At 42.8% G+C, this 16,061-nt stretch overlaps 1 protein-coding gene across 1 annotated transcript in view; it reads right to left on the reverse strand.

Moving 5' to 3' along the window:
• The window catches only part of XDH (xanthine dehydrogenase), a 63,708-nt gene that overhangs the window by 42,902 nt on the left and 4,745 nt on the right, over nt 1–16,061 (reverse strand). The window contains exons 3-6 of the mRNA XM_080939316.1: nt 13,670–13,766; nt 12,412–12,517; nt 8,573–8,699; nt 7,491–7,552 (exon numbers count right to left, since the gene is read on the reverse strand). Coding sequence (XP_080795442.1) covers nt 7,491–7,552; nt 8,573–8,699; nt 12,412–12,517; nt 13,670–13,766 — 392 coding nt within the window. The remainder of the gene's footprint in view (nt 1–7,490; nt 7,553–8,572; nt 8,700–12,411; nt 12,518–13,669; nt 13,767–16,061) is intronic.

Below are 16,061 nucleotides of genomic sequence, written 5' to 3' on the forward strand. Positions count from 1 at the left end.
GGATTAAGGAAGTCTGCCGGGCAACAGGGAAACCTGATATTCAAGAAAATTTATCCACACAGGCTAGGCTCAATTCATCACAATGTATGTATCTATCTACATTCTCTAGGCTCTATTCATCACAATGTATGTATCTATCTACATTCTCTAGGCTCTATTCATCACAATGTATGTATCTATCTACATTCTCTAGGCTCTATTCATCACAATGTATGTATCTATCTACATTCTCTAGGCTCTATTCATCACAATGTATGTATCTATCTACATTCTCTAGGCTCTATTCATCACAATGTATGTATCTATCTACATTCTCTAGGCTCTATTCATCACAATGTATGTATCTATCTACATTCTTCACTGTTGCTTCCTTAGGAAGCCCCTAAGAGAACAAATCTTACCACTTCTCACAAGAGGTGCTGCGTTTAGCCCAGCCGAGATTTATGAAGCTTGGCTGGGGGTCTCTGCAGCTGAGGTCTTTGTCATGGATGTCTTGTGTCAGTACTGGTCTCAAAAGTGCACCCAGCCAGTGTCCCCGATGGTCTATGCTACTTACTATGTGTTTCCAGAAAGCTAAACACCCCACTTCTCACTGTGGCTCTGCTCCTGAGAAAGAGCATGGGTCACCCTTCACTTTCGGGGAAGTGCTTGCTCAGAGCTCTCAGAAGGTTAGTGACCATGCCCAGATGAAAAGAGATCGCTGCCTTTCTCAACGGAGGCACTGCATGGTGGGTAAATGTGTGCTCACCTGGCAGGTGCAACTCAAGAAGGCAGGAGATACTCCAAAACCATGAAGTTATTGCTAAGAAACCAACGTGGGGGACTCGGTATTCTAGGGTATTGGGACCTGATGGAGTAAGCTAGGGTCAAGCTGCCCTTCTGTGTGTGAGTCAGGAGAGACAACTTTTTATGCTGGCCTTTCTCCGAAGAGGAGCCACCAACCTCTCTCTACCATTGTATAAAAACGTTTCTAGAAGGCTTTGGAGGTTGAAGGTGTGGCCTTTGAGAACTAGTACGCATGAGCAAGAGAACCCCTTGCTAGTTCATACCCCATACAGCTCTGCATGCAGAGCCCTCGGGCACCTCAGCTGTGTTCCTGCATACCAAACCTGTTCTGTCCATTTCACACACACACCCTCCCATCATGCCCTTCTTAATGCTTAGACAGGGAGAGGAAGCCTTTAATATCTCTTTTCAGCTTTCTTCTTCTTGAAGAATGAGTAATGAGGTTGCATTCTCTGACTTTCTGGAAGCAAGAAGAATTTGCATACAGTAAAGTGTCACCTTGCTCAGCTGGCCTTCTCGAGGAAGAACATATATCATCTAAGCAACTTTTCCCAGACAATCAGTTTTGCAACATATAGATTGTTTTCCTGGATAATTCATTGGTATATTTATGTCCTGAATTATTGTGATATATAATGAGTCACTCACGGTCTCCTGAGAGTGACTTTTCTGTCCACACCCTTCCATGCTCTCTGTTTTATGAGACAAGGAAGAAGATAACCAGCTAAAATACTTAAAACACCAAGAGAGAGAGAAATTCTACCAACTTAGAATTCTGTAAGCTTTGAGACTCATATTTAAAAGTTAAACAAGAAAAAAAGAGCACAGTAATGCACACATGTGATCTCAGAGCTTAGGAAGCAGAGGCAGGAGACTCACTACAAGTCAGAAGCCAAGTGCCAAGCCATAGGTACAACAGCCCAGTCAAGAAGACATAAAAAAGGCTTTATCTGGGAGTTGGCGGTGGTGGTGCATGTTTTAATCTCAGCACAGAGGCAAAGTCTCGCTATCTATATAGTGAGTACCAGAACACCCAGGGCCACAGAGAGATTCTGTCTCAAAAACCCACCCCCAAATCAAAACTTAAAAAGCTTTAATGCACATGTAGATAACAGTAAGGCATCAAAAGGAAAATAATTCAGGATACATTTCTAAGTGTTTTAAACTGAACAAAACGAGGCAGAGAAGCACAGGGACAGTTACTTTCAGTGCAGTTGGCAACACTGTTTATAAGAAAGAAACAAATCCTGCAGACAGAGATGAGCAAGGATGCAGCTGGGCACAACCAGTTCTGGGGCTGTACTTGGAAAAACTGAAGAAACAGGTACAAAAGTAATTCACTCCTTTCCTGACAAGGGATGTGCTACATTTTTAGTAGATTATTTGTTCTGAAGAAAACATTGTTTCCATTTAATGAGATGTGTTCTCATTTTACAGGGAACAGCCTTTACTGAGGCCATCCTATTTACTGTTTATTGGGAACTTAGAGACCAACCCTCGGATTCCCACTCAATGTTTACAAAGGGCTTTAATTTAAGATAAAGTCTGATTCAGAAGAGCCTTAAAAGCCACATCTGGAGTTTGTTTGTTTGTTTGTGTATTTGCTTGCTTTGGTTCATATGTATCAATCAAGCACAGATGCCCATAATGAAAGCAGCTTCACCTCCATCAGCTTCACCTCCATCTTCCACCACATCCACAACGGACAGCACCAAAAGGATTGAAACAAACACTAAGAAATTGTTGAAGCTGAGGTTATGTCCCTAGGACCATAAAGGCTGAAGGTATCACAAAAATGGTATATAATCCTCTACCTGACTGGAGTATTCCTCCTCTGGAATTCCAGGAAGCAGCCATGATGGGAATAGTCTAGAGAGTTTTCCCAGGTCTCCATTATCATCCACTTGTTTATTATTCCATAGTATCTCCTTTCCTTCATTTTGATATGAGGAAGCTGTATTTGTCCCTTAGAGAGCCTGACTCAAAGTTTATTGCTTTCATTGATTTTTTTTTTTTGGAACTAGATTTTGTTTTGTTGACTTTCCTCTATGGAATTCCTGGTTTCAATTTCATCCATTTCTCCTCTAAATACCGTTTCTTCTGCTTCTTGTGGATTTGATTTGCTCTTTTTTTTTTAATTTTCCTAAGGTGTAAGCCTCCATTATTGATTTTTAGATCTTTCTCTCCTATTTACATTCTCTGATGTAAAATTCCCTCTAAGCAATTTGACAAAATATATTTTCAGTTTTATTCAGTTCAAACTATTTTTACATTTCCTTGGGGATTTCTTCTTTGCCCTATGTGTTGTTCTGGAATTGTGTTGCCTATCCTCACAGAAAATGTCTTTTTTTCTTTCAGCTCTCTTTCTGTTGTTGGTTCTAGTTTAATCACAGTCTAGTTCCCAAACAGACATTGTGTAACTGCTATTAACTTTTTATTTGTTTAATAGTCCAGAATGTGATCTGTCTTGGTGAGGGCTCCACGTGAGCATGAGGAACATGCCCTTTCTGACATTCCTAGCTATGGTGATACAGAAACCCTAGTTACATGCAGCTGGTAGATGGTTTCATTGAATTCACCTGTGCCCTTCCTAGTTTTTTGGGTTTTTTTTTTTTTTTTTTTTTTGTTTTGTTTTGTTTTTTTTGTTGTTGTTGTTTTGTTTTGTTTTTTGTTTGTTTTTTTGTTTTTTTGTTTTTTTTTTCTGTCTGCAGACTATGGCCATTTCTGATAGACTAGCCATGAAATATCTATTTAAAACATTAAAATCCTCTGTCTCTTCGGTTCTATAAATTTCAAGTTTATTCATTGTAAAACATTTTAAACGTTATCTTGGAATTTTTTTCCTGGGGCTCTGCTCTTACCTGCAGACATGTTAAAAAACCTCTGTGTCTTTGGACCATGGCATCTGGACCAATGATCTCACAGCAGGAGTGCCAGGACACAGCCTGAATTAGACAGAACCCATCGCCATTCGCCAAGCCCAATTTTCCCATGAGGCACTATAGGCAGCTAGTGGTTGCTGGGCAACAGGAAGCCATATTTCTTAGTGGTGTATCCCTGGTATGTTATCTTGCTTAATAAACTGCTCACGCTTTTAGAAAAACACTGTGTGTCATCTTAAAGCATCAGTTCTTTTATTGATCCACTCAGTGGTCTAGAATCACTGTGCAGCCTGGCTTCAAACTTAGAGGGATCTTCCTGCCTCTGCTTTCCAAGCACTGGGATTAGAGATGTGTACAGAATTATCTCAGCGGGATATTTTCTCCTTGGTGATTTCAGTATATCACTCCATTCTCTTGACTACTCGGTTCCTTATAAGAAGAACGTGATCCTTAGCTGCATGTATATCATGTGTAGTTCTGGATTCTTTGGAGGACTTTTTCTTATTTTCTGAAGCTTGACATTAATACATGTTATAGAGATCAGGGCTCTGTTGTTTCATTTCATTTAGTTTGGTTCTTGTTTTATTTTGTTCTTTTGTACATTGGTCTACCTTGGTGCTCTCTAAGATTTCTGATTATGTGGTTTAAAGTCAAAAATCCATTTGGGGAAATTCATATTTATATTGTTAAAATATTACTCCTGTCCCTTGCCTTCCTCTTCTGACTCCCCCTTACATGCATGTGACACTCCTGTGGTTCTTGGTCTTCTGGTTCATAATCTCCTTCTAACTTATCTTTGCTCATTGACTCTGGGAGCCTGCATTTTCATCTCCTCAGCAGAACTGCCTTCCTGAGCACTGAGGTCATAAATTAGCCCAGCAAGGACATTCTTCACTTTGTTACAGTGGTTTTGATGCTAGTGTTTCGTTATCTGTTATTACATTTCTATTTTTTTCATTAAAACCTTTAGCATAGTGATTATATTATTTTTATAAAGTCATGATCTAACCCTTCTAACACCTCCGTCATACCAACTCCAATCCTGCTGTGTCCTCATTCCGTTCAAGTTGTTTGCCTTTGTGAATGTGCTGTGATTTTCGTACTGGAAAGCAGATACGAAGACCTCTGTCAGTATATGAGTAAATGAAAGGATGTCTGCCAATTTGTGAGTCTTCCCCAACACTGAATTTCACAGGATCTTTCTGGAGTCTATTTCTCCCTTAGATGAGTCAAGGTGGCTAGAGGGGTCTGAGGTTGAGAATTTATCTTCCTCCTAGTAGGGTAGTCTATGATATTATATATGATATGTGATATATAGCATATGGTATATATAAATATGATATATATAATTGATATATAGTATATGGTATATGGCATAATATATGATATATCCAGAGAGGAAGAGGCTCTCATATGACATTTACATGTTTCTGCTTTTTTCAATAATTTTTTCAGATTGTACTGTAGTGATACTTTCCTGTCCCTTCCGTATGTTCCTTCTAGTGCCTGTGATTGTCTTCTGGACTTACCTGTCTATCTTCTACCTGAGGATCAGCAGCTGGTCCTCTAACTGCCCCCCCCAACAAAGAATCAGAGTAGCACTGTCACCTTCCAGTTGTCTGGCTTTGCATGGACTGAAACATCTACACTCCTCACACACCACAGTGGAAAATGGGAATTCCATTTCTGCCTTTTCTAGTGGTCCTTCCACTCCCTTCCTCTCTGCTAGATGTACACCATCATTCTGTATGCCAACCATGTGCCCAGCTCCACCAGCATCTGCTCGTGCTTCAGGAGCAATGTGCTATGTATGAGAAAACAGGAAATCCAACCTTGATACAGCCAGAGAGAAAAGTAAACAGTCTAAATAAGACTCTTGGGGATGCCAGGGAAAAAACATGAAGGCACTTCTACATGCTTGCTCAGTGCCAGGCCTTTGGGCTGCTTAGAGCTCTCATCTCAACCCAGGGAAAACTGGGCTGAGAGAGGTAGAGTCCTCCATGGTGACGTCCTGCACCAACTCCATAAGACCTGGGGGAAAGTATAGTCTGACATTCTTCACTTTTGAGCACTCTTGGGCTAGTTAGATTGTGTATCTTTAAGCAGGATCTTAAGATGGGTGCACAGAGACAAGATGGACAATCTTTGCTTCTCAGAGAAGCCTGAGCAGTTCACGAAGAACATATGTCAGATAAGAGAAGACAGGTGTCAGCACCATCACTTAAAGTGCCACTTGTTTAAGGCCTAAGATGTACTAGATATTGTCCCTAAAAGCTCTGTGAGAGGTACTTAAGTTTATTCAAACTCTGATCACATATTTGCTTCTCTCAAAGACGTATTTTCTACTGGACTCAGACATAGTAGAAGCTCTCAGCCAAGACAGCCGACATCTCTCAGCAATCTGTTCCTGATGTGTGTGTGTGTGTGTGTGTGTGTAAGCTTCCATCATTCTCATTACCAAGAGTTTAGCATATTCTACAGCCTCCTTACTGCTAACTACTACATCATTTCCACAGCATAATACATCAACATCTGTATAGCAAGTCACTGAATCTTTGGTACTTTGGTTCTGGGCTTGCCTTCTTTGTTTAAGGGCTTTCTGGCAAAGTATTGATGGACATTTCAGTCTACTTTCAAGAGACTGAAAAGCTTTCAGATTCTGCTAGTTCTTTTGGACCCCAACTCCAAATCACAGAGTACCTATCAGTCCAGGGATGCCCTTCTCTCTTTCCTGCCTAACAACCAAGTTGAGAAAACTCAGAATGTCATCCACAATGCATCCCTGAACCAATTTGTACCTCCCCCAGGTCTCCGTGGTCTATAACAAGAATCCTCCTTACTCAACAGGTGCATCTGGCATGAGTTAAGACATGTTGCTTCATGGGAGAGCCTTGTTTGTCATTCGCAGCATGGATTCATTCCCACTGCATAGATCTACTCTTCTCCCAGAGCAGCAGTAGCAACTTAATTTTCATAAATACTACATGGTAGCTGTTATAATCCTTGACTCATGACCCACTGTGTCAATCAGTTCTACCTAATTGCGTAGCTCCTATCAGATTGCTGGCTACGGCTTTCTCTATCTTTATGAGGTCACATCTCCACCTTCACTCAGCCTTCCTGAGTAACATAAACACAACACTTTCTCCTGATGTGCCTGCCCTAAAGGTTCATGAGGAACTCCATTTCCTAACTCCCCCAAGACCCACAACCAAACCATGATGAGAAAGTTTGATAGAAGTCAGAATTCTCTTAACTTGGCTGAGGAGCCAGGTAAAAACTGAGGTGGATAAGCCAGGAGCCGAGAGGCCAACATTCTTTCCTAAACACGAAGCAGGCACATTTCTGTGTTTGTACCACGAGTGATCACACACCAAGCTATGTTTTCAGACTAGAGGTCCAAAGTGGTTCACACACTGTCTAGAGATCTAATTATCAGCTTCACGAGGCCAGCAGAGCACTGATTGTGACAGTAGCTAAGAGAAGAAAGGAGGAGGGTATGAGACTGAGCCAGGCAGGGATGCTATTAAATGCTACACTCGGCACCTGTGCAGGCAGAGCCTGCCCATCATCAAGGAAAGTTGCCAAGCCTCAAGGCATTTGGGGAAGGTAACACTTGGGTAGTGCACATCTTCCAAAGAATTTGAGCTTCAGGCCTTCCAAGGAGAAAAATTCACACCAGGAATAAGAAGGCAGCATCTGCTTGCCTTAGCACATGTCACTGGGAGAAGGATTGGCTTGCCTCAGTAGACCTGAGACCCTTGGCATCCTTCCCAATTGTGCTTTAGGGGCAGACTGTGCCCATTCCAGGGCCCCATTTACCTTGGCAAAGGTCCGGAATCCCTGGAGGATGGGTCTGTAGCCTGTACAGCGGCAGAGGTTTCCTGCAGGCCAAGAGAAATGTTGTAATGTCATTGCTCTTTCCAGGTGATGATGAGCTTGTGACCTTGCTGCATGTGCTTGACTTCTGACATTCTATGTCTGCTGGGTAGAAGGTCCTCTTGCTGCTTAAATTTCTGTTGTCAAAACACCTATCCTAATGTCCTCCCATAATGCCCAGATTAGGCCCACTCTGGCCTTTCCAGAGTGTCTGATCACCTTCTCAGTGAACTTCTCAAACCATTTACCAGTATGTTCCCTCTTCAGAGTGGGAATCCCTGGAGGAAGGGACTCCCATCCTTCATCCTGTATCTCTCACACTTCAGATAGTACATAACATAGGACTTATAAGAAGTTTGAACAGGCGATCAGCTGAGTTGAATGAATAGGAAACTTTCTGGATTTAATTCCCTAGTCAGAGAGCCTCAATCCAATCACAGGAGATGAATCAGGAAGCCAGCAAATGCTGTAGCTCAACATCTAGTCTCTCTTCCTCCTGAGCCGCAGTCACCCTGGGGAAGCTTGTTCTGATGGAAGTCAAGTGAAAGAACCCTATCTTATGAGACCCCACACCAGCAGCTCTCTACCTGTGGGTCACAGCCCCTTTGGTAACACTCTATCTCCAAAAATACGTACATCATGATTTATAACAGTAGCAAATTTACAGTTATGAAGTAGCAATGGAAGTAATTTTATAGCTGAGGGTCACCATAGTATGAGGAACTAAAGGGTCACAGCATTTGGAAGATTGAGAAGCTCTGCCCTAGGTAGTTTCCCAAATTTTTGTGACCCACTAGCATGGGACAAGATTGCCCCATGAAGGATAGGATATAGACATCCCAGGAAGCAGGGATCAACCTGATCAACCAGGAGAAGACAAACTTCCCAGCAGATCTTATCCACCATGATTTTGTGGCCAGAGCTTTCTGAAGAACAACATCTGGCATTCATGACTGTCATTGTTTTGACCTGTTCAGGACCCATGTACTATCCCACTCCCCCGGGCTGTGCCTAGAGGTCCCCACCTTGGAAGGCATTTTCGATCTCCTCAATAGTAGGCTCAGGCTGGTTTCGGAGCAGTGTGTACATACTCATGACAATACCGGGGGTACAGAACCCACACTGGGAACCATGACTTCTGGCAATTCTCTCCTAAAAAAAAGACAGATAACGCCTATGTTGTCAGAAACCCTGCCTCCCCAGCTTAAAGATGTGAGGGTCTCCATCAGGACACTGAGCCTATCTGAGGCAGCACAGATTCTTCATCTGCATGACAGAGACCATCCCACTAATTACAGCTAAGGACATAAAAGGGGAATTCATATAAAACTTTTATTTTTTTGCTTTTTTATTACCCCCTTTCTTTTGTTCTGTTTATTAGATATTGACTCTAGGGTCCCGAATATGCTATCATGAAACATCTGTAGATCTTTTTCTACTGTTTGTTTGTCTGTAATGGTGCCTCATTGTGTAGTGCAGGCAGGCCTTGAACTTGATTTCCTTCTACCATAATCTACTGAATAGCTTGGATTACAGACACCAGGACAACCTTAAACTCCTGATGTTGTCCCTGGCATTCTGTAGGCATTCATTAATGTTAGCCATTAGTGGACAAGTCCTTCAGAGAATAATGATTGTTCTAGGACAGGGAATTTAGGAACTTACCTAGGTTCAAGTATCTTAAATAGAAGCACTGAGCTGTGATCTTTTGGCTACATGAGCCTGCAGTGAAACTCAAGCACCACTCCTGCAGGACCACAGAGTGTGACCTACTCAAACTTACCACTGAATTCCTGGATTGTTAAGCAAAGGTCCCCTCAGAGCACAGGGAAAACATGAGAATTGTAGCGGGAGCTAGCTGAGTTTATTATATGTGTGGGGGTAGTACAAAACTCCCACCCAAAGCTGGTAGGTTGTGAGTTTTACCACAAGTTCCATTTCCTCATCCACATGACTTTTTTTCCTTCTGTCTCTTGTGAATCTCTCTTGGTACTTGAGTAAACTGACTGTATGTAAAAACATCTGTATATGTAGTCTACATGGACTAAGAAGCTAGTATGAAGTAGGGATGGAAAGGTTGTATGAACTGAGAAGTGAGATGGGAAGAAATTACATGAAGCCCAGACTGTAATAGGGCAATACTGATCAAAGCAGGATGAGAAAAATTCCATTTGATGGCCAATGCTGTGCAGAAGATATTTACAAGATGTCATGATCCAGAATGACTGGCAGCCTCTGAGTCTGGTCAGAAAAGGCCACTCTAGAAAGGATCTTGAGTCTGGTTTCAATATCACAGTTTGAATCAAGAAAAAAAAAAAAGAACTGTCAGCAAGAAGTCTTGATACAGCAGGAGCTTGGCGTGCCAGAGAGTCTGGGAGAATATGGGTGGAACCTGCTGATGCGAAATACTTCAGGTGGGAAAGCAGCTTCTCACAAGCCAGGACAGGCTACAGAACCTTCTCTGTGTGATGGGCAGCCTTAGGAGATTTCAGCCAGCAGCAATGTGACTCATGGCTTTAAAAACATCACTCTGGGACACTGGATAGAAATTGCATTCTAAAAGCAAACACAGAAATGGGTCTTTGGGATATAGAGAGATAATGACTTGGACCAAGTATCGGCAGTAAAACAGATGGGGACGGTGTTATAGATGGTTGAGGTTGGAGAGTAGACCACACTTCTGGATGGCTAGTGTGTAGTATGTGAGAGGATCAAAGATTACTCCAATATTCTTACCGTGGAAATCAATATGGAATGCTTTGCCATCAGCTCAAACAGAGCAATACCCAAGAAGAACGATGTCAACCATAGGTTTTTCCTACGGTTGAGATGAGACACTTGTCCTGTGGTGTCAAGTAGGCAATTGGAAGTAAATCTAACTTCTGAGGAGAGGTCAAGTTGAAAGTATGTATGATTTTCAGGTCATGGGTGTTAAACTCCTCTGCTGTGAGAGTGTAAGAATGGAGAAGGGCAGAGCTGAGGCCAGAGCCTGATACTGTGGCAGTCTGTGAGGAACCAACGAGTCAACATATAATACCAATGGGAATGAGAGGAGGAAACATGGGAAAGCCAGAAAACAAGAAAATCAAATGCACTAGAAATAGAATCAGCCCTGCGACTTGTATGAGGATAAAATAAGAACACCAAGAGTAAGAGTTCATGCTGTTGGAAAGGCAAGTACAAATACTGTGTTCAAACCATTCATTCTTCATTTCCCTAGAGAGAAGACAACAGGCTCAAATTAGCTCACACTTCTTGCAGGTTAAGCAGGTTTAGAGACGTCCCTTTTTCCTGCCTAAGAAACAGAGATGAAGCAATACCACCCTCACCTTGCTCTGACACCACAGACTGGATCACATGTTCCTCCTGTGGAACAGAACCTGTTTGATCATCTAAAGGCCCTAGTGCCTGGTGTCACGGAAGGAAACCAAGAAAGTGTTACCTCCTAAAAGACATGTATCTTCTAATGGTTAAGAGAAGACTAAGACCTGGGTTTAACTCTGGAACCGTCTCTGCAATTTTTCAAAATCTCTTGCCTTAGTTATGCAGGGGTGGATGGGGCCGCCCACTGTCCCCAGCTGTTTCAATTTGGACTAAGGAGCAGCCAACCTCTCTCTTTTCAATCCCCAGATTTGCAATATAGTCTCCCTCATTGTTCCTGACTTCAATCTATTTACAAAGTCCAATTCCACATGGACAAAAACCCCAGTGGGGTATTTATAGGTCTGCACAGTTGGCCCTTGAAGTTGCTGAGGTTGTAGAGAAAGAACCTTGAACTTCTGATTGTCCTGCCTCCTTCCAGGTGCTAGGATTACAAGAATTACCTAGTTTCTATGGTGCTGGGATCCAATCCCGAGCTCCATGCACGCTAGGAAAGCAAACTTGTCAACTGAGTCATATAGCCCCTGGCTAATATCTTATCTCTGTTCTCCAGAGGGTAAAGGTCTAGCAGTCCATATTCGCGCTGATTAATATTTATTGATAACTTTATAGGACATATAATCAGCTAGGAAACAAACCTCTGGGTGTATCCCATGAGGAATTTCGATTAAGTTTGCCTCTGGCCATGAGGGCTTATCTAGATTAGTTCCAGGTGGGGAAAATGGCTGAATCCGGACTAAATAAAAAGTTAAAAAGCTAGCCAGATATAAGCATTCCATTGTTCTCTGCTCCCCAACTTCCTAATGTGCCCAGCTGCCTCAAGCACCCATCACCATGACTTCCCTACCACGGGAACAAGTACCCTCAAACTGTAAGTTAAAATAAGTTCTACCTGATTATTGTGAAGTAGTAAAGTAGCCCATTTTCTTTTGTTCCAGTTTTGAGTCTGGTGCAATGGTAGCTGGCCCTTACTATTTATCTCCAGTTGCTTCAAACAGGCATTTTGTACCAGCCGCGTGTAAAGTAATTAATTCAACATTTGTATTGTCCAAGAGTGGGGGGTCTGAAATTACTACTCTGTACATCAGGAATTATATGGGCTTATTATCAGGACTCATGGAAATCTGGAATTTGGGAATTGTCAATTATCAAAGCATACTCAAGATCAAGATGCCCTCCCCACTTTCCCTGATCTGGAAAGAGGATCCCTCTGAACAGATTCAGCTGAGTTGTTGTTGTTTTGTTGTTGACTGGTGGGAAGGTCATGCAGTATTAGATCACTGGACCTAGTGATGGGGAAGCTTTGGGTGTGAATGCCTGCTCTCTCTACCTTGTAGTATCTAGAAGAGATTCAGAGGGGGCCCCAGAACAACCTCCTTTGCTTAAACTGTGAAGTTTCTCCAAACAACCCAGAGCAAAGCTACAGCCTTGGTCCAAGCTTCCCTGTAAAATGTTCTGGCTTCATAGTCGCCACCCCACTCACCTGTACAGGATGCAGCTTCTGAGTGTTTCCTATGCCTTCCACGGTTGTTACAGCAACATGATGCAAGGAGCAGATGGGGGCCAAGCAGGCATTGACAGAAAAGTGACTAGAACCACAGATTAAGGTCATTTCATTGCCACTGAGGTCATCGGAGCAGTGCAGGGACTGCCTCATAGGACTTGGTAGTTTTCTGAATGTCTCTTTGCTCTGTGCTATGTTTGTGCCTTCTATTGTCTTTGCCTCCATCGTGGAGCCTGAGCCAGGAGCAAAGGAGGCTCTATCTCAGCTGAGACTGAGCTTTCTTAGAGACTCAGTGGGCCAGCTTCCATTGCACCAGCCTCAAACTGGATCAAAGGAAAATGGGGTACTTTAGGCAACCTCTTATCCCACCTCTACAGGGCATTGAAAAGGACTTTCAAGCAGGCTATAACCTTGAAATATACCCTCTCTCTGCAGGGCCTTTCCTTGGTCCTCAGCATTAGAAACTCAAGTTATGTTTGCTTTCATTCCCTCATTTCTCCATTTCCTCGGGGGTGAAGATGAAGATGAGACTCTAGCCCCTTACCCATATCCTCCCCTTGGTTATCACTCGTTCATGAAAATAGACAACACTGGTTTCTTAACAATATGCCAGCTCTGTGTTGGGGTCTCAGAGAGTAAGTCTAAATAACATGAAACCTCCATCTGGAAAAGCTTGTAGTCAGCACAGGAGTCTAGAAGTATAAAGATGCAATGTAAAAATCTGATGGTGAAGGATTCAGGAGGGCTGTGCAGAGGGCATTAAGAAGTCTGCATAGACAAGGAGGACCTAACTGAACCTTGAGGGATCAAGCATCACTTCTTAGAAGAAATGCTGTTGGGGCCCAGTATTTCCAGGTAGAAAATTCCTGGATAAGAGAACATGTAGGACAGGAAACAGTGTATAGAAAAAATCAAGAAATGAGTAGGCCTGGGCCACGAGTGCTTCACATTGTTCAGCTTGGGGAGTAAAGGAAACCAGGGAGGAATTCAGGGGCATACTATGGAGTGTTGAAGAGGATTTTATGGGATGCCATGCTAACCTCAACTATAGTGTGGTCATTTTATCAGTAGTGCAGAGCTTGGTCCCCATTCATTAGCCAGGAAATATATCCTATAGGACATCATTCTATACTCTTCGTTCATGTCTTCTCAGAAACACACATGCTCACACACTCACTCACAAAATGATCCTGCATCCTGCCCTCTCATGGAGCAGCAGGCAGCAGGCAAAGGATACACAATCTTGTTCTGAAGACGGTCGTACTTGGAGATCATCACGGTGCATGCTCCACAGCCACCTTCTCCACAGCCAAGCTTGGTCCCACACAGCCCCACTGAGTGACCACTTGTTAAGGACATAGATCCAAAGAAAGGACTCTACAAACTACTGGGATGCTGAGCAGAGCCTCACAGACCCAACTTATACACAGAAGGCAGTAGACCCATGGCCTCCTCAATCCTCGAGGCTGCACTGTACCATACAGATGTAAACAGCTCCAATGCAGATGGGTCACTTCCCACATAACACCATCCAGGACACAGATTCCAGGGTCAGGGTCTCCCACTGTCTCAGCTAGGGGACCACACATCTCAAAGACAGCATACAGGGTGTTGATGTGAGCAGTGAAGCTCCTCGGCCATTCTGAGGACTTACCAAGGCTTGGATTTTTCACCCTGAAATTTACAGGCTGATAAAGTCCCAGAAACCAAAATTAAAGCAGAACCAGGCTTTTGGATATCTCACATAATATATGAAAAATAAAAGAGTTTTAAAGATCAAGAACCAATAATAAACCCAGCTCTTATATATACTGTGGAAAGATAATCTATTACCTTGTTAACTAGTAGGCTATTCTAAAACCACAGCAGTCACATGACCACCTCTCTTGAGTCATATGGGCCTCTGTTGAATTTCTGTCAGTCTCTAAGCCCCCATCTTTCTTCTGAGGATGGAAAACGCAGAATTATTAGCAGATGGTGACATCCTCCATTTTCAAGATAAAAACAATAAAAAACAATATTGCACCTCACATTTACAGCTGGCGCTTTCCTCAGTCATTTGCTTAGGCTGGAACTATGGTTTCTACGCAGATTAAAATGCAAAGCAAAGACAAGCTGAGGCCTAAACTGTAACAAGAGCTGCAGTTACATTTGTGTGTTCTAGTCCTCTCTCTGACTCAGAACTCTCCTGACTCCAGAGCTGTGCAGAATCCACCTTCTCCTCTGCCAAAGAGACTTCCTAACAACTCATAGTTTTTCGCTTGCTTCTTTGTTCTCATTGGCCAATGTACATAATGCTATTTGCAGCTGATACACCTAGAACATGGACAGAGATGGGGATGGTGCAGCCCAGTCTTTATCTTCTAGCCTTGACATCTTTCTAGGAACCCTAGGCTAGGAGCATTTCTCCAGCCCTCACAGATTAACTACCAGCCCAGGCTGCAATAAGGAAGAGGACTTTATATTTTTCATGGCTACTTTCAGTTTTAAAGTTCATTTGAGCTTTGATTTACTGAACATGTTCACTGAGGTGAGGAGTTTCCGGGACTCTTGGGCTTCAGAAACTAAAACTGAAACTCGTAGGGAACTAAAATGAACTTTGTTTTCAGAACAGCAAAATTCATCTCAATAACTTTCTAGTGGGGTTGGGCTGGTAACAACATCCCCTTTTCCTATTCACTGAATCCACAGAGGAGCCACCAGGGTTGTCTTCTGAGCCTTCAGAAATGCCCATTACAAGTCATCCTCTACACTGTCTGATAGGAGGGGCCAACCAAAGTTAAGACCATGACTCTAGGCTCATTTGTGTGGGCATTGAGCAAGTGGGTCACTCAGACCTCTGAGATGGGAACAAGGACACCATAGACAGATGGCAAAAGGGACAACAGGCCCCAGAGAGTTGCTAGCCTGGGTGAGAAGTGTAAGGCTGTAGCTTTCATTCAGGGTCTGCCAGAACTTGCCCAGAATATACTTAGACAGGTCACATAATCAGTGTTGGCCTCACTTTCTCTCAGAGGGAGATAATGTTATACTTTCATGGAATTTCTGTGATCGTTACATGACATCTGCTGTACAAACTACTTTGAACTTTGCCCGTACATGACAAGTGTTCATTAAATGTCAGCACCTATATTTTCTGTTGTTTTGATCCAGGGTCCTAGTATACTTTAATAACATGAAAGAACAAAAGGTGTGGGCTCCTACTGAAGCCTTATCCACTATGGATGAAAATCAGAAGCCCAGGACACTTTACAGCAGTGCTCCTCAGCCTTCCTAATGCTGTCACCTTTTAATGCTGTTCCTCGTGTTATGGTGATCCTATTATTTTTGTTGCTACTTTATAACTACAATTTTTCTACTGTTATAAATCACAATGTAAATATCTGATATTCAGGATCTCTGATGGCAACCCCTGTGAAAGAGCCATTTGACATCCCCCCAAAGGGGTTGTGACAACTTTGTTAAAAACCAGCGCTCTAAGGTGTCTCCGGCCATTGATGTCTCTAATGCCACCACTAAGCAGTACCCACTGCAACCATCCTTTCTCAGCATACAGAGTTTGTCTGGGAATGCTTAGTAACCATATAGAGTTTACCTAAGATATGGAAGGCCCTAGGTTCAATGCCCAA

This window comes from Micromys minutus, assembly GCF_963924665.1.
Source record: "Micromys minutus genome assembly, chromosome: 1".
NCBI lineage: Eukaryota > Metazoa > Chordata > Mammalia > Rodentia > Muridae > Micromys > Micromys minutus.